Source organism: Protobothrops mucrosquamatus, unplaced genomic scaffold, assembly GCF_001527695.2.
Source record: "Protobothrops mucrosquamatus isolate PMUCROS unplaced genomic scaffold, P.Mucros_1.0 scaffold1224, whole genome shotgun sequence".
NCBI classification, from domain to species: Eukaryota; Metazoa; Chordata; class Lepidosauria; order Squamata; family Viperidae; genus Protobothrops; species Protobothrops mucrosquamatus.
The window spans coordinates 23,220-43,737 of NW_015387432.1; the positions used below are offsets into that span (position 1 = coordinate 23,220).

Here is a 20,518-nt window from a genome sequence, read left to right on the forward strand (position 1 = left end):
CAAGAAAAATCATATGCACAGGTATAGTAGGTGGCACCTTGCTCAATAGTAGTAACTGTGAGAGGGATCCCAGAGTCCTAGTGGACAATCACTTAAATATGAGCCAGCAGTGTGCTGCAGCTGCCAAACAAGCCAACACAGTGCTAGGCTACATTAACAAGAGGGATAGAATCAAGATCATGTGAAGTGTTAATACTACTTTACAATGCCTTGGTAAGGCCACACCTGGAATACTGCATCCAGTTTTGGTCACCACGATGTAAAAAAGATGCTGAGACTCTAGAAAGAGTGAAGAGAAGAGCAACGAAGATGATTAGGGGACTGGAGGCTAAAACATATAAGGAACGGTTGCTGGAATTGTATGTCTAGTTTAATGAAGAGAAGGACGAGGGGGGATATGATAGCAGTGTTCTAATATCTCAGGGGCTGCCACAAAGAAGAGGGAGTCAAGCTATTCTCCAAAGCATCTGAAGGCAGGACAAGAAGCAACGGATGGAAACTAACCAAAGAGAGAAGCAACCTAGAACTAAGGAGAAATTTTCTGATAGAACAATTAATCAGTGGAACAACCTGCCTCCAGAAGCTGTGAATGCTCTAACACTGGAAGTTTTTAAGAAGAGACTGGACAGCCATTTGTTCTGAAATGATATAGGGCAGTGGTGGCGAACCTATGGCACGGGTGCCAGAGGCGGCACTCAGAGCCCTCTCTGTGGGCATGCGCGCCGTTGCCCCAGTCCTAGGCCTTCAGCTGGGTTTTATAAAATCTTTTCGTGTTAGGCCTCCACTGCCATGTGCAAAAAAAAAAGGTTCAATCAGTCAATTTCAACTTCTTGCGGGAAAAAAAAAGATCTTGCAAAGTTGGAATTGATTGATTGAACTTTTTAGTCCCACCCAGTCTGCAGTTACCACTGTAGCCACGCCCACCCAATGGGCCACACACCCCCAACTGGCCGCACCCAGCCAATAGGCCACACCCACCCCGGCACCCGATGATGCATAAGTGGTTTTGGGCTGCAGTTTGGACACTCGGTCTCTAAAAGGTTCACCATCACTGATATAGGGTTTCCTGCCTGAGCAGGGGGTTGGACTAGATGACCTCCAAGGTCCCTTCCAACCTATTATTGTTGTTGTTGTTGTTGTGGTAACATAGCTAAGCAATAGAGAACTGCACAGCTTTGGATTTCAAGGGGAAAAGTTATCTTGGAGATTGCAAGTGGATCCTGCCTGAATTCCTTAAACCAAGTGCATTCTTCCTGCTATTGTACAGCAGGTACCTCATCAACCACAGGGAAAGATGCCATTGCTTTAAGCAGGGTGCCAAGAAGTGCTATGTGAGGTTTTTGTACTTTGAGGCACTTTCCCCCCCTTTACATACAAAATACAGCACAGTTCTACTGAGGAATCTGCTTTATTTCCCTTTAGAATGTGGATTTTTTTTTATCAAGGATTAGAAGGCTGGAAACAGGTATTGTGTGTTTATTCTTATTTTTACTCGCTTGATTTTATTTGCGTATGAAGAGATTGATATCCACTTTATAATGACAACTTTGGCCTTTCTGTATTATTTAAATAGAACATAAGAATCATGGGCTGGGAGGGTCCTCAGGGATGTAGTCCAGCCCCCTACTCAAGGCAGGAGCCTTTTTTCATCACAATCAAATGTTTGTTCAGTCTGTTTTTGAAAATCTCCAAGAGGCAAGCTATTCTATGATTATTTGTTTGGACTGTCAGAAAATTTATTCTACTCTCTCTAACAAGCTTCCACCCACTAATTGTCTGCCCTCTGGTGTTTTGAAGAATAAGTCAATCCCCTTTTCTCTGTGACAGCTTCTGAAGTGAGGGGTCCTTGGTGCTCTTTGAGTTTGCTTGTTTTCTTGCAGACGTTTCATTACCTTAACTAGGTAACATCAGTGCAAGTTCTGCAAGAAAACAAGCTCAAGAGAGCACTAAGGACCCCTCATTTCAACCCTGAGCTACAAATATTCTCCTTCATTGGTAGCTTCTGAAGTACTGGAAGATAGTCATGTCCCCCCTAATCCTTCTCTTTGATAGGCTACCAGTGTTTCTCAACCTTGACAATTTTAAGGCATGTGGACTTCAACTCCCAGAATTCCACAGCCAGCATTGCTGGCTGTGGAATTCTGGGAGTTGAAGTCCACATGCCTTAAAATTGTCAAGGTTGAGAACCACTGGGCTAGACATACCTAGCTCCCTCAACCGTTCATCATATGATTTAGCCTCAAGAGGCCCTTTATCGTCTTTGTTGCTCTTCTCTGCACACTTTCCAGGGTCTCAGCACCTTTTTTGTATTGTGATGACCAGAACTAGACACCGTATTCCAAGTATGGTCTCACCAGTGTGGTATAAAGTGGTACTATCAAATCATTTACTTAAAATGATGACTAGAGGTACAGTTGTCTTTTTAAAGAAAATAATTTAATTCTTAAAAAACTTTTAATGTTAAAATTATGTGAAATGGTAATGTGTTTGTGGCAACAAATCTAAGGCTGCAATCTGATATCCTCTTGTCTGAAAATCAGGTTCATAGATTACATTTTAAAGGGTGACTTTTATTTAAATCAGCACATCTTTCGCTAAAGCTCAAGTGGCATGTATGGGGGGTGACCTCATTTTATCCCCCCCCAAAACTCTATGTGGTAGATTAAACCAAGGCAGTTGTTTAACATTTAAATTTAAGAAGTTTAACATTTTATCAAGACAAAAATGGAATTTCTGCAAGTAGGAGTACACAGAAAGGCTAATTTAGTAACCATCTATTGTCTTTTTTCAGAGCTTATCATCCTCCTAGTGGCCGAATGATAGAAGTTTATACAACTCAACCTGGTGTTCAATTTTATACAGGAAATTTCTTGGATGGGACTCTAAAGGGTAAAGAGGGCCAAGTGTACCTCAAGCATTCTGGTTTCTGCCTTGAAACACAAAACTGGCCAAATGCTGTGAATCAGGTACATTTTCTTAGATGCTAGAAGACACCACATAATAGTCTTGGATCCCAATATATTGAAGCCATTGCCATTGGGATATTATGGATTGAGTTATAGATTAAATATTGTTCTGTGTTGGAGCTGAAGAGAAATCTTGCATTGCCATATAATAGAATTATATTTATATGCTGCTCCTTCCTCCCCCCCGATTTTAAATTGCATTCAAAAAGCGATCTCTTCAGTTGAAATCTAAATACAACCTTCAAAGAATGTGATTTCTCTGTATCTTGCCTAGCTCTTAATGCCAACAAATTCGACTACCAGATCGTAAACCAGATAGCTGTCAAGCACTTATCTATTAAATGTGTCCATTTTAGCCAATCTTTCCATACAATTCATATTTGTTAGAATGTAAAAAAATAGGTTTTGAAAAAGATTACAAATATTCCAATCATTTGGGTAATGTTTTCCATTCCAGACAAGAATATAAAGTTTGGAAAAACCTCTGAACACTGATCAGAGTATTTTGAAGCTGTTTTTAAATGCAAACAATTGAGTACAAGTATGGTTCTACCTAAAGTGGGTTTTTTTCTTTATAGTCTAATTTCCCAGACGTCCTGCTGTACCCAGGAGATGAATATAATACCACAACATGTTTCAAGTTCTCTGCATCTTAAATGAAATCTTGGTAAAAATTAATTTTACAAAAATATTTTAAGTGATTAAAGCAGATTCTGAATATCCTGATTATAGCACACATTTCATCAAAGAAAACCATTAAAAGGTAGTATTTGGTTAAGTCCCCTCTTCATAATAGAAAAGTAGTAAAATTTAAGTTCACTCAACAAATTGAATGTTATCATGTTTACCACCTTTTGACAAAGGCTTTATCTGCTCTAAATACAAATAGGAAGTGAAGTCCTAATTTAAAATCATGAAGAGACTTTTCATTAAGCTGATCTGTTGGCCATGTTCCTTGACAATGCAGGTATTACTGAGACATAATAATGTGATCATAGATATTTGCAGGGCAGTTTCCACTTATTTCAGAAGTTAACATTCCAAATATGGAATATTACTGTTGAGCACTTAGGATAGTTCGAATGGTTAACATTGTATAACCTCTTTAATTCAACCATAATTTTTCTGGGACCACAAGGGTTCCATACCGACTTAGGAAGAGGCAGAGCCAAAGATGTAACGTGAATATACTGATGTCAGTTCTTAATGATTGCATATATCCTTAATAAACTGCTAGATTTCATGGTTAGGTGTACGTAAGTCTGCTCAAATCAGCTCAGCACTATAGTGTACACAATTTGCCCTTTAACAGCTTAGAACTATAGTCGGTTTCCAATCTACTGTGGGATAATTAAGAACAGTAATACTGTAATAGTATATCTATCTCACCAATTCCTTTTTATTTTTCAAGATAAGTTAAAAAAATAATTCTCAGAATGTGGCTTAATTTTCTACTTGTGAATGAAATACAGTTCGTATGGTGAATAGATAACTAGAACTGTGCTGTAATATTACCTAGCATGCTTAAAGGGACTTGAGACTGATTTCTCATTGAAATGAGATTTGCAATAAATGAATTCTATTATAAAGCACATCAAATTCAGCTATTAATGTATGATTTATTAGGGCAGACCACTTCCACAATAATCTCCAATCTTTTAGGTGATATTATACCCCCAGCAATAAGGACTCAATATAAGGGCTGAGGGGAGAGGATCTGCTTCTTAAAAAGACTTAAGCATTCCGTCTCAATGCCTATTCTGAAGATTGACTGAAGCCAATCTACCTTTCCCACATACAGTAAATTGGTGCCACTTTAAATTGAATTTGTTCACTTTTTTGGTATATAATACTCTGAGGTCCAGATTTATCAACAGGGAACCCCCATGGATTTTGTATCAGAAAGTGTGAGTCAGACCTCTCCCACTTCAGGTAACTTACAAACCAACTCATTTTTCAAGCTTGAGGTTTACAGAACCCTTTCACATTAAAAATATAGTTGATAAATAAGGCAGTATATATTCTATCACTATATGAACGCAGTACAAGATGGTAAATTAAGTCTGCAATTAATGGCAGTTTTCAGAAAGGAAGCTAGTCTATGGCATGCAAATGAATTTGTGTCAAAGTAGCTATTGAAGCTTTATTTCAATAAAAAAAAGTTTGTTCTCAACACAGAAAGGTACTTCACCTTTTATAATTTATTTAGTTTATAGGAGTACAGTGGCCAATAGGAAGGACTTTAAAAAGTGGCAAGGAAATGCAATCAGATAACTGGGGAGATACTGTAGCCATGCTAAGCATTAAATTATACAGCATCCCTTAAAAAACATTGTCAACTTATTTAATGCCCTTGCAAATTCTTGCCTTTTATTGCAGAATGCCTGCAATCCTAAAGATTGAAATGTAGCTGAAGCCATGTGTCTCTTTGTAGAAATACTTGAAGTGTTGACAACTAGGGGCATGCAGCATTTTGCTTTTAAACTCCAAAAGGTACTTTGAGACATATTGCTTCTTAAAGCAGACACAAGCAATCTTGGGAAACAGTATAGCTGTACTAAGATGTTGCATAGTGTTACTTGAATTGTTTTTGAATTTCTTCCTAAGACGTTTGCTATAACACTAAGTCTAGTAATAGAAAATGATTTTTAATAGTCTGGAAGTGGTTTTATTCCTCATATAAGAGGCTAAGCGTGTGGTGCAGTGTGGAAGTTTTTGGACTAGGATCAGACCCAGATTTAAGTTTTCCCTTAGCCATAGAATCTGAGTGATTTTGGATCAGTCACTTTCATCTATTTTATAAGGTTAATTTAGGGATAAGAGGCACCAACTTCATATTGAATTTCATGAGAAAAAGGAGATAAAGAAATAAAATGTGGAATAAACCTTAAGGCTATGTTTGTTCTGTAAAAGAGTGGTTAACTGCTTTAATTTAAATAATTTTTAACAAATTATTTAATAAATAATTAATAATTTTTAATAATCCCTTGCAACTTTGACAGATAACAAAAATTGTTCTCAGTGAATTCTGTACAAGGGACCAGACCTAATACAATTTTGTCTTAAAATTTTGTTTTGGAGAACAATAATACTGCTCTTGCCCAAATGATACTTTATCTGACAGAGAAGAAGTACCTAATCGCTTTGTTAAATAATTCCAGACTGGAGCCAAGTGGCCATCTGAATTTGTCTTGGGCTTATCCTTAAATAGTTAGCTGTGCCTGGATTAAGACACAATAGCATCCTGCAGTATGAATTAACAGATCATATCAATATATAGTACAAAACCAGACAAGCAGCTTCTTTGATACACCATTTCAAGTCATTAAGATTGTGCCTAAACCACATAAGTCTACTGCGGGCAGTCTAGTAGTAACAAGTTAATATATCCTTGCACAGCATTTGGATACAACACTAAGGCATTTGTTTGGAGTTTGCTTTTTAACATGCACTTGAAATATTAACAGAAGCAAATAACATTATAGCAAAGTTAGAAACACATTTTATTTCATGTGCCCATAAAAAGACATTTTTAAGATCATAGGATGTTGTTACATACAAGAAATTGTGCACTATAGTCTACTGTAGCAGCTTTTACAGATTTTACTAAAAGATCCAGATCCTTGCTGCATTAATCCTAGAAAAGATTTTCTTCAGCGAACTAAATCCTTACATTTCTCAATAAAGAAATCCCTTAAAATTACGTAAACAATACTTTTCCTAACACGTTCTTTGCCATTCTAATCCAGTCTTTCAGGACTGATACTTCTTCGAGGGCTTCCCGATGGTGAACGGCTAGAAATAAAAAAAGAAGGGGCAAAGAGAAACCAAGTCACAAGAAGTTAATAAAAAGTTTGACTAGATTAATGGATTAGTGTTATAATCAGGCCCATTATTACTTCTAGGGCAATAATAAATTTAACCTTAATGCTTAAGTTATTTGGGTTATTTTTGTAAAAGAACATGTTAGAAATCAAGTGGAAACCATGTAAATTTTTAATGTGAAATACCAAAGCAAAATTTCCACAATTCATGCACCCCCTTTCCCACAAGAAAGTATAGCCAAGCTTTCAAAGCATTCAAGAAGCAGCATACTTACCGTGAATTAATGGAGAATGGATATAAATGGCTCATATCAAAACTGAAAAAGCAAGACTGAAGATTAAATCAAGTAAAATGCTTTTAAATACATTTCTAATTTGGATTAAACATCTAGATTTATTTTGCTTGGATAACTAACTGTCATTCAAAATATAGATTATTCTGCACTATAGCAGAGTTACTCCCAAAGTTTATTTAGGGCCAGTTATAACTCTATACCTTCTCAGTCTGACTATGAGCCATTTAATTTTATTGTCCATTAAAACAATCAAGATAATGTGCTCAATAATTTAATATAAGTAAGAACTTCCTATTTTGGAATGAGGCTCTGAATACTAATTCACACTAGTAAAAGTTGCAAAAATTTTACTGTTATGTATCTATAACATTTTTTTAGTTAGATGAAGAACCTCACAATACAATATTTCTGTATTCTCCACAGATCTATGCAGAGACCATTACTATAAATTACTTTTTCTTAGTTAACTGTAACAATATAAGTAATTCAACCTACAGATTTAACTTACCTTCTCTTTAAAGATGGTGATCGTGATTTAGAGCGGCTGTTGAAATATCAATTAATCTTGATTAACATTAACATACTCACTAATTTATTTTACAGTCCTGATTCTTATTTTACAAAATGCAGGTTTAATCTGATGGTAAGAAACATTTTGCAACAGTTTCTTTACCAAATATTTGGAGCCAAAAGGACACTCCACAAATACAAAGTTCATAATATAGATGTCTTCAAAGTATAAATTGTGTGCATGTGCACATATAAAAAAAGACTACGGCCATTTTTCTTCAAATATAGCAAAGGCTAAATAAACAAAAAATCTGTTATTTTCAAATTAAGCTAAAGTTTCTAACAGTGGTTAAGGATTAACTACCCAGAGCAAATTTCACATTTGTTATTTTAAATGTCCACAAATGGAAGTTTACCTGCTTCTGGGACGTGAAACGGACCTCGACCTCGACCTGGATCTTGATCGAGACCTGGGGTTTAAAAAAAAAAAAGGAATTCAATACTGGTGTCCCCAGTTCCTGAATATTTCATATAAGTCAAAAAACTCAATGTGATTATTCCAGATTACTTGGGTAAATAGAAATATCAATATGCTATTGAAGTAAGATTCTAGAGAGGCAGCTATAATATACAGGTGAAACTCGAAAAATTAGAATATCGTGCAAAAGTTCATTTATTTCAGTAATGCAACTTAAAAGGTGAACCTAATATATGAGATAGACTCATTACATGCAAGATAGCTCAAGCCGTGATGTGTCATAAGTGAGATGATTATGGCTTACAACTCATGAAAACCCCAAATCCACAATCTCAGAAAATTAGAATATTGTGAAAAGGTTCAATATTCTAGGCTCAAAGTGTCCTACTCTAATCAGCTAATTAAGTCATAACACCTGCAAAGGGTTCCTGAGCCTTTAAATGGTCTCTCAGTCTGGTTCAGTAGGAATCACAATCATGGGAAAGACTGCTGACCTGACAGTTGTGCAGAAAACCATCATTGACACCCTCCATAAGGAGGGAAAGCCTCAAAAGGTAATTGCAAAAGAAGTTGGATGTTCCCAAAGTGCTGTATCAAAGCACATTAATAGAAAGTTATCTGGAAGGGAAAAGTGTGGAAGAAAAAGGTGCACAAGCAGCAGGGATGACCGCAGCCTGGAGAGGATTGTCAGGAAAAGGCCATTCAAAAGTGTTGGGGACTTTCACAAGGAGTGGACTGAGGCTGGAGTCAGTGCATCAAGAGCCACCACACATAGATGGATCCTGGACATGGGCTTCAAATGTCGTATTCCTCTTGTCAAGCCGCTCCTGAACAACAAACGTCAGAAGTGTCTTACCTGGGCTAAAGAAAAACAGAACTGGTCTGTTGCTCAGTGGTCCAAAGTTCTCTTTTCTGATGAGAGCAACTTTTGGAACCAAGGACCCAGAGTCTGGAGGAAGAATAGAGAGGCACGCACTGCCAAAAGCACCAAAACCTGGTTCAATGACCGCGAGATTACTGTGCTTGTTTGGCCAGCAAACTCGCCTGACATTGCCAAGAGAAAGATGAGAGACATGAGACCAAACAATGCAGAAGAGCTGAAGGCCGCTATTGAAGCATCCTGTTCTTCCATAACACCTCAGCAGTTCCATAGGCTTAGCTTCCATGCCACGCCGCATTGAGGCAGTAATTGCTGCAAAAGGAGCCCAAACCAAGTACTGAGTACATATGCATGCTTATATTTTTCAGAGGTCCGATATTGTTCTATGTACAATCCTTGTTTTATTGATTGCATGTAATATTCTAATTTTCTGAGATTGTGGATTTGGGGTTTTCATGAGCTGTAAACCATAATCATCTCACTTATGACACATCACGGCTTGAACTATCTTGCTTTGCATGTAATGAGTCTATCTTATATATTAGGCTCACCTTTTAAGTTGCATTACTGAAATAAATGAACTTTTGCACGATATTCTAATTTTTCGAGTTTCACCTGTACAATCATTTACCAGGGGTTCCTTTCAGTTTAAAACAGCCAGAAAACTGCAAATTTTAAGACTCCAAATCTATAAAATTCTATATGGTGTTTCCCCCGCCACAAGCATTTCTTCCCTCAGCAGTCATTTGGCAACAAAAAAAAGTATTTGATTCTCCTCACTGTCACAACAGATCTCACTGGATGAGTCTAGTTGCAAGGCTTCATGTAGCTTGCTTTCTTAAAAGTGACAGGTTCAACTGGTAATGGAATTTTTTCACTGTTTATTTTTATGCTCTATCTTTCATTATATCAGTGGAGAGGCTTTTCACTCACACCAATTGGATGCTAGTGCTGCCAGCATCTGATGGTGAGTGATTTCTCAATGTGCCAATGGATGCCACTGATCACCAGAGTACCTGCAACTCACTCTCATAATAAGCAATCTAAAGAATAGTATAGTTCAGTAAACTAAGAGCACTCAAAGCAGGAAAACCAGCATTAGCTACATACAGTGAATGCTCTCAATCACCAGCCAAACTACTCCAAAAGCAAGCTATCACTTGCCTGAGCCAGATTCATAACACTGTACAAACAACTTAATCCTTAACACATGCAAAAAGATCATCCACTACAGGTAGTCCTCAACCTATTACCAGAACCGAGCCCAAACCTTCTGATCACATGACCCCAGCACACACTGCATCACAAGTCAGTTACCAAGCATCCAAAGTTTGATCATGTGACCATGGGTGTGCTGCAATGGTCATTAAATGTGAAAAATGGTCATAATTCACTTTTTTCAGTGCTATCATAACTTCAATCACTAAATTAACAGTTATTAAGTTGAGTACTACCTATACTGTACACATAAATTCAGAACACTGACAGTTGTTAAGCTGATTTGTATACACAGGAACATTGCAGCATCAAAAACTAAGAACTGCCTATTTTACAATCATAAATATTAACCAAATTACCTTGATCTTTTTAAAGAACCTGAACGGGATCTACGTGGCGATACAGATCTGGATCTACGAGGAGACAGAGATCTAGATCTGCGAGCTGAGACAGACCTGGATCTAAATGGAAACAGATTTACAGTTATACTATTCTTTGCCTGCTAAAGCTAGAATGCTCCACATATGTAAATGCTTACCTCCTGCCACGACTTCGGCTGCGTGAGCGAGAGTATCTTCTTCCTCTGGACCTTGAATGAGACCGAGACCGTGACCTAGTTTTAGTTATAGGGAAAAAAATTAATTACACATTCAACAATTAGCATGTGAGCCCTCGCTGAAGCCAAAACATCAGCTATCTAAAAATTAGTGTCCATCAGATGAAAAAAATCAGGGCCTAATTGTCTTGAGTATTTTTACTACCTAATAAAAGATAAAATGTATAACATTTAGAATTACATAATAATATAAAACACTGTAATGTGTATTTAAAATAAACCTTGCAAGTTTGCAGGTCGACCCTCTTTGGCCCAAGGTCTAGCAGATCTAGACGATCTAGAAGTATCTATAGCCGATCGCTGCATCTAGGTGTTCTCTTCAATCTAACGACGATCAAACTGACAGCCAAATGAGCCAGGTGAGGCTTGATTGACGCAGGAAGATTTTTCTAGGTGGGAATGTGGTCAATCTGGTGTTCCTCTTTTTAAACCGGAGGGGGGCCCAATTGAAAGCCAAATTTACTGTTACGGCGATCACCGTCTCATTTTTTCTGCCCTTTAAAGAATAAGGTGAAGCTACGTGTAGATGGCTCGAGGGGATCTGGCCTCTTATGCTGATCACCTCAAGGTCTAGGAGGATCTTAATTGTCGGATTTGCAAGGCGCCTCAGCATGAAATCTTAAGGCTCGTGACATTCTGAATCAAGGCGACTGACTCAAACGAAGAAACCTGAAAGGTTTTGATCAGGTTGATTATTAACATATTAACATTTTAATACAAAATATAAACAAATGTAACATACCCATATAATTATACTATTTTTAAAATGCTTTATTAATATTTTACTAATCAAAATTACACATAACTTAAAGACAAGATATTTGTATCCACACATACCTGCTTCTTCTCCGACGACTATAACGATGACAATCATAAGCATAATGACCTTTCTCGCCACACTCATAACATCTATCATTAGGATCAAATGGTCGTCGAGCTGGAGGTCTATCATAGCGAGACCTACGAGGCATACCAGTTGATAATTCCACTCTAACCCTAGAACCACAGATCACCCTACAAGAGCAAAACATTTCAGTCAACATACCTAACATAAAAATGGAAGTTATTTCACAAATAAATTTTTATTCCTACTTACTTTCCATCTAGACCACGAACAGCATCTTCAGCATCCCTTGGGTCTTCAAATTCAACAAATGCAAACCCGGGAGGGTTTCGTGCAATCCACACAGTACGTAATGGTCCATAGTAGCTGAAAGCCCTTTCAAGTTCTCCTTTACCAGCACCTGTTCCTAAGTTACCAACGTACACTTTTGTTTCTGCAAAAATAGAAAACAGTGATTTCCAAAACGTTTAGTCATCTTAAGATCAGTTCAAGTAGAAAAACATACTTAATGGAGCATAAGTTTCACTACAGTTGAGGAACCTTATTTTACAATACACTAAGTCTTCCAGATGAATTTAACCAAGTTATCTACTTCCTGTAAAAAGCGTTTCTTAGCATACTGGATATAGTAGTGATTTTTTAGGTTTGGTGATCACCGCTGTGCTGTCAACGCTACTGTCTATTTTACAATTTATTTTTATTCGCCTTACACTGGCTGTTTTCACAAAAAGGCAAAAGTAGCCGTCCTCCGCTCTCACACGGAGCTCCAGTCAACTACTCCAGGGCTTTTCAACCAGTGGTACGGGTACCACCTGTGGTACATTGGCACCTGGCAGTTGGTACGCAACCATCCTAGAAAAGTGGTAGCGGGGGTGGGGAATGAGCTGAACCAGTGGCAGCACCGCACAAGCCTGAGCAAGAGACGGCTGGAGCTGCAGGGCTTTCAGGGCTCAGCGGAAGCGCCAGGATCGGCGCTTCTTTGGGACTGTCAGGGCTCAGCGGAAGCGCCAGGATCCAGCTGGAGCTCGGTGCTGATCCTGGCGCTTCTGCTGAGCCCAGAAGAAGCGCCGATCAGCTGGAATGTTGCAGCATCTCCAGGGTCTTGTGATTTACATTCAGATGCTTGGCAAACTGATTCATATTTATGACGCTCACAGTGTCCCAGGGTCATGTGAAGTGACCAAAACCTGCTGCAACCCCCCAGCAGACAGGGGGAATCAAAACCAAACATCCCCCCACCCCACCTCCGCTGCCAATCCTCAACAGAAATGCTCACAACAATGAAAATCTTGGACAGGAGGAAGAGCGCTGCCGGGCGGGCAGGCAGGTGTCTTGCTCGGCTGTGGCTTGTGGGGCACTTTTTTCAGTGCCATTGTAACTTCGAACAGTCACTAAGTGAACTGTTGTAAGTTGAGGACTACCTGTACTTTATCACTTTTTTCCTTTTTTGGGGGGGGGGGTCATCATGTTTTTGATACTGTGCTAGGCGATTGGTGGTACTCGGATATTGCCATCTCCTAAAAGTGGTACAATGAGTGAAAAGGTTGAAAAGCCCTGAACTACTCCACCCACTCGGGCCCAGCAAGCCGCTAAATCCCAAGGCCAAGAAGGCATAGCGGCACTCATGCTCCATCGCGCGCCTGCGCACTAGGCCACCACCGCTTCCGGGCGGTAAGACACACGCGGCTACTCCGGTGCAAGCCCGCCCGATGCCGCCGTTTCCCCCACCGTCTTCCTGCCCCGCCGATCACGGGCGCCGCCATCTTTAGTACCGCCTCCATTTTACCCGTACACCGGTAGTAGCATTTAACAGAAAGGGAGAAAAAAAAAATTCAATGAAATCCTTAAATGCCTGCCTGTCTCCACTAACCTGTCCCTCAAGCAAACCAGCAGCGTATTTGCGCATTTCGGCTTAGTAATCCCAACTCGAAAGAAGTTCGCCTCGGTACATCCAGCGACTATAACATGTGCAAAATGGCGCCGGATAATTTCCTAGCGGGGCTTAACCTTATAGATACAGCTTGGTATCGTCAGAGAAGTGAACTCGCACCACCCGATACGGAGAACGGACACACACATGCAGATGACACCTTCCTCGCACCACGCTTGAATTCTCACCGCTTACCTCCACCGTAACGGCTATAGCGCGACATCCCTTCATCAACGAAAAAAAACAACTGTCGCTGAGCGCATGCGGGTTGTAGTCCTTATATAGATTGCGCCGTTATTGCGCACGCGCAGTATAATTGTGAGACCGTAGCGGACTGGCGAGGCGGGAAAAAAGAGTTTTGGTTGCCATAGTAACGTTAGGCTGAAAAAAGGGGAGGAGATGGGAAAGAGGCTGTGACGCCATTTTGAGCGACGTTAAGTGCCCCTTAAAAAGGCGCGTTTAAAATATCGCTCGTTTTAGCTTTAAAGCCGTATTAACAGCGGCCGCTATTAGCCGTAGTGAATATGCATTTTTAAAAATCGATTGAGGATCGAGATTCTACCAGACTGTAGAGCGCTAGGGAAACTAACTTACTGAGTTTTTTTTTCCTAATTTTTACTTCACTTCTCTAATATTTATCAGAACCCTTGCCTATATTTAATTATTTGTTATCAGTGCCATCTCAGTTGACCTTAAAAATAACACAAACGCCGAACATGGTTAGTATCTGGGTGGGCGATCACTAAAAACTGTAAAACTCTGGGCTAGATCCGGAAGAGCTGCAGAAGCAAGCCAACCAAAGCCACTTCCTGCTCTTGTCAAAACAATATCCATAAAGCCGCCAAAATTCGAGGTCCAGCCAGTGTTTCTCAACCTTGACAATTTTAAGGCATGTGGACTTCAACTCCCAGAATTCCACAGCCAGCAATGCTGGCTGTGGAATTCTGGGAGTTGAAGTCCACATGCCTTAAAATTGTCAAGGTTGAGAAACACTGAGCTACGGGAAACATTTTTACCTTTAAAATAATTGTCTTTTCGAAGCAGCTTACCTAACTAACAAAGCTTTCACATTCATCCCAAATAAGATCACCAATATATAACGAGGACCAGAAGACAAATCTTTTAAAAGGTGAATCCTAAAAATCCGGAGCAGAAAGAGGAACTATAAAGTAACCGTGGAAATGGAATCGCCTCTTAGTAAATGCCTAATTGTGTTCTGAAACAGATAACCAAAGAAACGTGAATTCCGCCGGGAATCAGTTTTTCAAAGCTTTTTTTTTTTTTTTAATCGTAGCGATTCTACGACTCTAATATTCTAAAAAGGACTTCTCCCATTCAGTTCCGACTCTCGTCTTGAAAGGCTCCTCAGAAACAACCGGCTACGGAAGGGGAATAAAGAGGCCCCGGGAGCGCAGTGCATTCTGGGTCCCAGAAAGGACGGCCCGGCCGGAGCATGGCGGTATCGCGCTGTCTTTAAAGGCTTCTCTGAATGGCGGCTGGTGAAGCTGGATGTTTGTTTTCAAGGATGTGTGTGAGTGCTACCTCTACTTAAATAACAAGAATAGCTGAGAAGGGGTAGAATTATATAAAATTTGGTGTATTTATATGTTATAGAAGAATAATGCAATGGTTCTTCTTTTTTTGAGAAGAGGAGATGATCGGCTAGTACCCCTAAACTGCACCCGAAGGATGTGGAAAAGAAGGTGATGGGATGTGTAGGATGGTTGGAGAGGAGGAAGGAGGAGAGAGGTGTGGGTAGGAGGGGGAGGAAGGAGAGGGAAGTAGGTAGGAAGGTTGAGGAGTGAGGGTGGATGCAGGGGGGGACGGACCGCCGATCATTTCTGAAAATATATTGATTAGGATTTTCTTTTTGTTTTTTAATGAAATGCATCACATTTGTATTAATTGTTTATATGTTTCTTTGAAAATTAATAAAAACTTGTAAAAAAAAAAAAAGAATAGCTGCAATCTTGCAGTCCAGCTTTTTTTTAAATAAACGCCCTGTATATATTTATAGGTTTGACTATGCAGTAAGAACCGCGAGGGAAAACGTTGCGTTCGTAACTGCAGGTTTTCCGGACCTGAAATTAATGTATGTGTTGGGGTTCATACCTTCAGAAACATTGGTTGGTTCAATACTATCGAACAGTAATCTTGAGGAAAGATTATTCGATGGAATGATATTGCAACCTCATCTTCGATACGGAAGATTGATTAGCAAAAAAAGATTTCGATGATACGGATGGCTAAAGTCATAATTATTGTTATGACTTTATTATGTTATGCCCTGAATTTCCTTGGAGCAAAGTTTGTGGAGCATTCTCTCCTCTTTGCTGCCAGAACGATCTTCCTGTCTGACTCTCCACTCCAATAAACTACAACCTTCTTCCCAAAGCAGTTGCCATGTTTATTCCCAGCTTGGATGAACCAGGATGAAGACTTTTTTTTCCAACACAAGGAGCCCCCTGTTTGCTCCACTCTTGGTTAAGCTCTGTGACTTGGGCAGTCACTCTTCCAATTCACAGGGTTATGGAAAATATGGGAGGAGAGAGTGCTATGTGTACAACTTGAACCCTGAGGAAAGGCAGGATATGTCAAATAACAAATAAGCAATAATTAATTGTTAAACTAGCAAATTTTAAAAGTGCCAAGAATTGTTTAGAATTTGGTGGCACCAAATCAGACCAGTCAATTAAACTGAAGAGAACCAATAAGAATTTACTTAAACATATTTGAAAAAAAACAACAGCAACAAACCAGCCAGAAAAGTGATTGAACTGGAATTGCTAAAGCAAAGTAGCCTACTGGTAGCCTAAGATAAGTTAACAGCATTCTAAAACATTTGGAAAGATTGTATAGTAAAAAATCAAACAAGTAGACATTCCCCAAATGTAGAATTGTTGATATCATAGCAAAAATATGTAACTTGTGCAGTCCTCTGCTGAAAGGTAGGCAGCATAACAGTAATTCTTAAAAAGGGCTCCAGGAGATCCTAGAAATAATAGGCTGGTGAAGATAAATTAGTGGAAAGTGTAATCAAAAGAAAAATAACTAAGCAGTAAAGGAATAAGCCTCTTTAAAAAAAATTACAAGCCTCTTTAAAAAAAATTACCGTTGATTCTGCAAAAGTAATCCTGCTTCACAGTCTATTTTTTTTTAGTGCGCAGGCAGATAGATGGAGGTGACTTTGTAACCTTGCACACCTGGATTTTCAAAAAGTCTTTGACATAATCTGTAGACTTATAAGATTTGTGTTTAAGAAAGAACTGGGTACGTTTTTGAAGTGCTGGTCTATCAAGAGCTATTAATCTTGAGATTCAGTATTACAACTGGACTCCAGGTAGTATGCATTCCAACTATCAATGTCAGGGGAATAATAGCCAGGGAGGGATATAACTGCTGCTTGTGAGCATTTCGTAGGCAGCGATTAGCCACTCTTAATAAATATCCTGGACTAATATGAACCTTGACTTGATCCAGCAGGGTCATGTTATTCTTAATCATGCAAATAGGTAAGTTTTCCTAATACAGAGGCAAAGGATATTGCTGGCAATGATGCTTTGTTTTCTCATAGGTTCAGTAAAAAGGAAATATGACTGAATGGCAGAGGAAAACTCCTTTGGAATGGCTAGCTTTTGTGGATAAAGAAGTCAAAGTACTGGCTGCTGAGAAACACCAATATAAAGGATGGGTTTTAACAGTTGACCCAGTTTCTGCCAAGTATGTATCAGTGAGTTCTATATAGAAATACTTTTTCAGAGAAAGAATGTGGGTTAAGGGATAATGAAGGGGATGAATGATTATAATGTATAAAATGAAAAGCAAATTAGAATGGGAGATTGTATGCCTAAACAGAATACAAATGAAATCTTAATGCAAACATATTAAATATTTCTGTCTGGATAGACATTTGAAAATATGTAGGTAATTTCAGGAAAAAGGGGTTACAACTAATAAATGGTGACAAGACTTATTAGTAAACTTATTCTACATTGTCAGGTTTTTAAATTTTTTTGTCAGTTATTCAACCATTTCCATACTTGTTGATCTAGTGAAATATATATGCCAATTTTTCAGTTTTTGCAGTGATGAACCTAGCAGTTAACAATGGGGGAAAATCATTTTTTGTTGATTTGTATATCAAGACATAGGCAATATGACAGTAAATCAACAGTTATGTTTATTGTAAAAATAATTACCCATGTCTTTTAAAATGTTTAGATAAGGGTAATTGTACATTAACACCATGGAAAAATTTTAATTTATATGAATACTTTTACTGTAAGCCATCTATTGATTTTTGTGATCAATTCCTATTGAGTTGTTAAAATAGAATTTAAAAGAATTCTGTGCCATAAAGAATTCTGGTGACTCATCAGATTCAAACTCCAAATAACCTTCCCCTTTGAAAAGAACACTATTATATATGCATTGTAGGAGGACACATATATATGTGCGCGCACACACACACACACACACACACACACAATGAGAGATCAGTTCCTCAAAGCTACAAAGTAGCTGATTCAAGGACCCTCCTGTCATCTTCTGGCAAATATATGTGCATCCACCAAAAGACATCTTTTGGGATAGCTGATGAAGTAATCACTTCATGGCACACACAATGGAGGCGATTTGAAACAACTTCTTCATGACTTTAAGGACCAAAGCTGGGGGATACCTTGCTCAGGACCAAAATGCTTCATCAAATGATTTGCACAATATTAACATTAGATATAAGAATATTTAAAGCATATGTAAAATGGATGGTAATTGACCTTACATCTTAGCATGATGTCAATTGAAAATGTGATAAGTCTGATGAAAAATAATAGTACCAAACATGCAACATACATTATGCATATGATGTGATTGAAATATTTTATGAGTCTAACTGGAGAGCCCTCATTTATTCTGGCTTTTGATCTTGATCTAATAGTTACACACTTCAAGGATTGCTAATGCAACTCAAGCCCCAGGTTTATTGAGCAACTTGTGGGATGGCTTGTAATGCCATAGCAATTTCAGTTTTTTTCATTGGGAATGCAGCTGTTTCATTCTGATTTAAACTTTTTTGATACAGCATCATTGTCAAAAGACTGATAGAAAGGCCTAGTATGCATGAAAAGCCAACTAGCAAAGTGATCACTTAACACACTGGTGTCAAACTAGATCGCATCACGTGACATCGTGACGTATTGTGACATTTGCCTTTGTGGAGCCAGGATGGGTGTAGCCTGTGTATGACACATCCGGCCTGCAGGCCGCCAGTTTTGACACCCCTGACTTAATATATCCTCATATGAACCTTTTATTCTTGACAGCATTCTTCTGGCAAATCCCCTCGAGAATGGAAAAGTATCTGTTTTAGTTGTTTTAGGACATGCTGTGCAAAATATTGAAATAGTGACCGAAAGAGATGATGAAATCAAAGAAAAACTTGCATATCTCTTCATGGCTGGAAAAAGTCAAACTTATAATCAAGAAGAGCTGGACAGAAAGAAAAACTCCTTGAAGAATTGGCTGGAGAAAAACCACATCCCTGTAATAGAACAAGGAGAATCACAACCAACGCTGTGTGTGGCAGGTGTATTAACCATTGATCCACCATATGGACCAGAAGATTGCAATAGCTCTAATGAAATAATTTTGTGTAGAGTTCAAGGATTGATTCAAAACTATCTTGCACTTCAGCAGTGAGGCATATAGATTTCATTATACTTAAAACACTTAATTTTAATTTTAATTAAAATTTAGGAATACTTAATAGTTAATGGTCAGCCAGTGTTTCCAAATTTTGTTTTGTATACAAATAGCAATTGTAGCGGTTGTGCTGGTTTTTTATATATTTTTATATAAAAATATTTTGACTTTCCCGCCCCAAGTTCCTGCAAAGTTGATTTGTATATATAAAATAAAGTTAAAAATAAGTCACATTCTTATTCTATTCAGTCTCTTAAGTTGAAACCAAAGTATTAATGTTTCTGAAGAACATGGGACAGTAATAAAAGTAATAAAATATTTTGGACAGGGTTTTTTCCTATGAATATGCAGCCAATTTCACAATTGAAAGTACTGCATAGTAAGTTCTAGAAGTTTATTTTCTGCACATAGCCAAGTCCTTTGAAGATATTGAAAAAGGACATTTTTCTATGTAAGTCATTTTCAGATGCAATATGACAATATTTTGCTTGACTTTAATATTATCTACTACCACAAAGCCATTTATGTGCACATGTAGGTTCCTTTGAATGGTCAGACCATCGATAGAAAATTAAAACATGCTTTGGTTGCATCTGTGGGGTTTGTAATTTAACATAGCTGCAGGGCATCATGTTGAAAAAGGCTGAGCAGACAATTGTGTTTCCAAATATGGCATGTGGGAATGATAGTGCACTTGAAGACCCAATGTTTGCTATCTACATAGTCCTTGATAGTTCACTTCAATATTCATGAAACTTATTGGTCACTACATTTTCAAGTAATAAGTAGTTGGGGTGAAACACTGTTAAAAAATATAAATTCAGTATAATAGGTGTCCTAAATATTAATTTATTTTTAAACTCTAAGAAATTCATAAGGAACTTTATTGACATATTTCCAAAATGTTTGACTGGAATTCACAAGATTTTCCTTATTTTGGTAGAAGTTTGCAAAAACTTTGGGCTCTGTTAATAAGCTCCCAGATGAAATCCCTAAGTTGATCATAAAATAAGTTTTGTTATAATTAAATTTCTCAATCACTTTTCTGTCCTGGATAGAATTGTGCTCAAAAATTTAGGAGGTAGCCGTTTCCCAATATAGGTGTAATATAAATCCTTTCATCATCATTTTTGCAAAACTACCTTCCCTCCCTCACTATATCCACAAATCAAACCACAATGCTTTGAGCAGTTTCAAATAGAATATAATTTTCCTGAAAAGAATGACAACTATTGATTTTGAGAATTCCTTTA

General features: G+C 38.2%; 3 protein-coding genes across 5 annotated transcripts in view; 2 read left to right on the forward strand and 1 right to left on the reverse strand.

Annotated features, from left to right (window-relative positions):
- Window positions 1-10,670, forward strand: part of GALM (galactose mutarotase) — a 33,007-nt gene extending 22,337 nt beyond the window's left edge. For both annotated transcript variants that reach the window (XM_015820953.1, XM_015820952.1), the window contains exons 6-8: window positions 2,792-2,966; window positions 3,545-3,633; window positions 10,548-10,670. In XM_015820953.1, coding sequence (XP_015676439.1) covers window positions 2,792-2,966; window positions 3,545-3,622 — 253 coding nt within the window. In that variant the 3' untranslated portion in view covers window positions 3,623-3,633; window positions 10,548-10,670. The remainder of the gene's footprint in view (window positions 1-2,791; window positions 2,967-3,544; window positions 3,634-10,547) is intronic.
- Window positions 4,961-13,850, reverse strand: SRSF7 (serine and arginine rich splicing factor 7). 2 transcript variants are annotated; one of them, XM_015820954.1, is made up of 9 exons: window positions 13,758-13,850; window positions 11,885-12,065; window positions 11,626-11,802; window positions 10,711-10,785; window positions 10,532-10,633; window positions 8,013-8,066; window positions 7,595-7,630; window positions 7,066-7,107; window positions 4,961-6,761 (listed from the first exon to the last, which is right to left on the reverse strand). In XM_015820954.1, the coding sequence occupies exons 1-9, from the start codon at window positions 13,783-13,785 to the stop codon at window positions 6,707-6,709; spliced, it is 750 nt and encodes a 249-aa protein (XP_015676440.1). In that variant the 5' UTR covers window positions 13,786-13,850; the 3' UTR covers window positions 4,961-6,706. The 2 variants fall into 2 exon arrangements, with proteins under 2 accessions (XP_015676440.1, XP_015676441.1); XM_015820955.1 differs by lacking the exon at window positions 7,066-7,107.
- A 1,132-nt stretch (window positions 13,851-14,982) lies between these two features.
- Window positions 14,983-19,950, forward strand: GEMIN6 (gem nuclear organelle associated protein 6). Its single transcript, XM_015820957.1, has 3 exons — window positions 14,983-15,093; window positions 17,137-17,282; window positions 18,887-19,950. Exons 2-3 carry the CDS (start codon window positions 17,155-17,157, stop codon window positions 19,260-19,262), a joined length of 504 nt encoding a protein of 167 aa, XP_015676443.1. The 5' UTR covers window positions 14,983-15,093; window positions 17,137-17,154; the 3' UTR covers window positions 19,263-19,950.
- Window positions 19,951-20,518: the final 568 nt, after the last annotated feature.

Bases quoted from the DNA above. Each gene is read 5' to 3' on its own strand.
- GEMIN6 (XM_015820957.1), top strand. From the start codon at position 17,155: ATGACTGAATGGCAGAGGAAAACTCCTTTGGAATGGCTAGCTTTTGTG. The intron at 17,283-18,886 runs GTATGTATCAGT...TATTCTTGACAG, and splicing joins GTTGACCCAGTTTCTGCCAA to CATTCTTCTGGCAAATCCCC.
- SRSF7 (XM_015820954.1), bottom strand. From the start codon at position 13,785: ATGTCGCGCTATAGCCGTTACGGTGGAG. The intron at 10,634-10,710 runs GTAAGCATTTAC...GTTTCCATTTAG, and splicing joins AGCCGAAGTCGTGGCAGGAG to ATCCAGGTCTGTCTCAGCTC. The intron at 8,067-10,531 runs GTAATTTGGTTA...TTTAAACCCCAG, and splicing joins GGTTCTTTAAAAAGATCAAG to GTCTCGATCAAGATCCAGGT.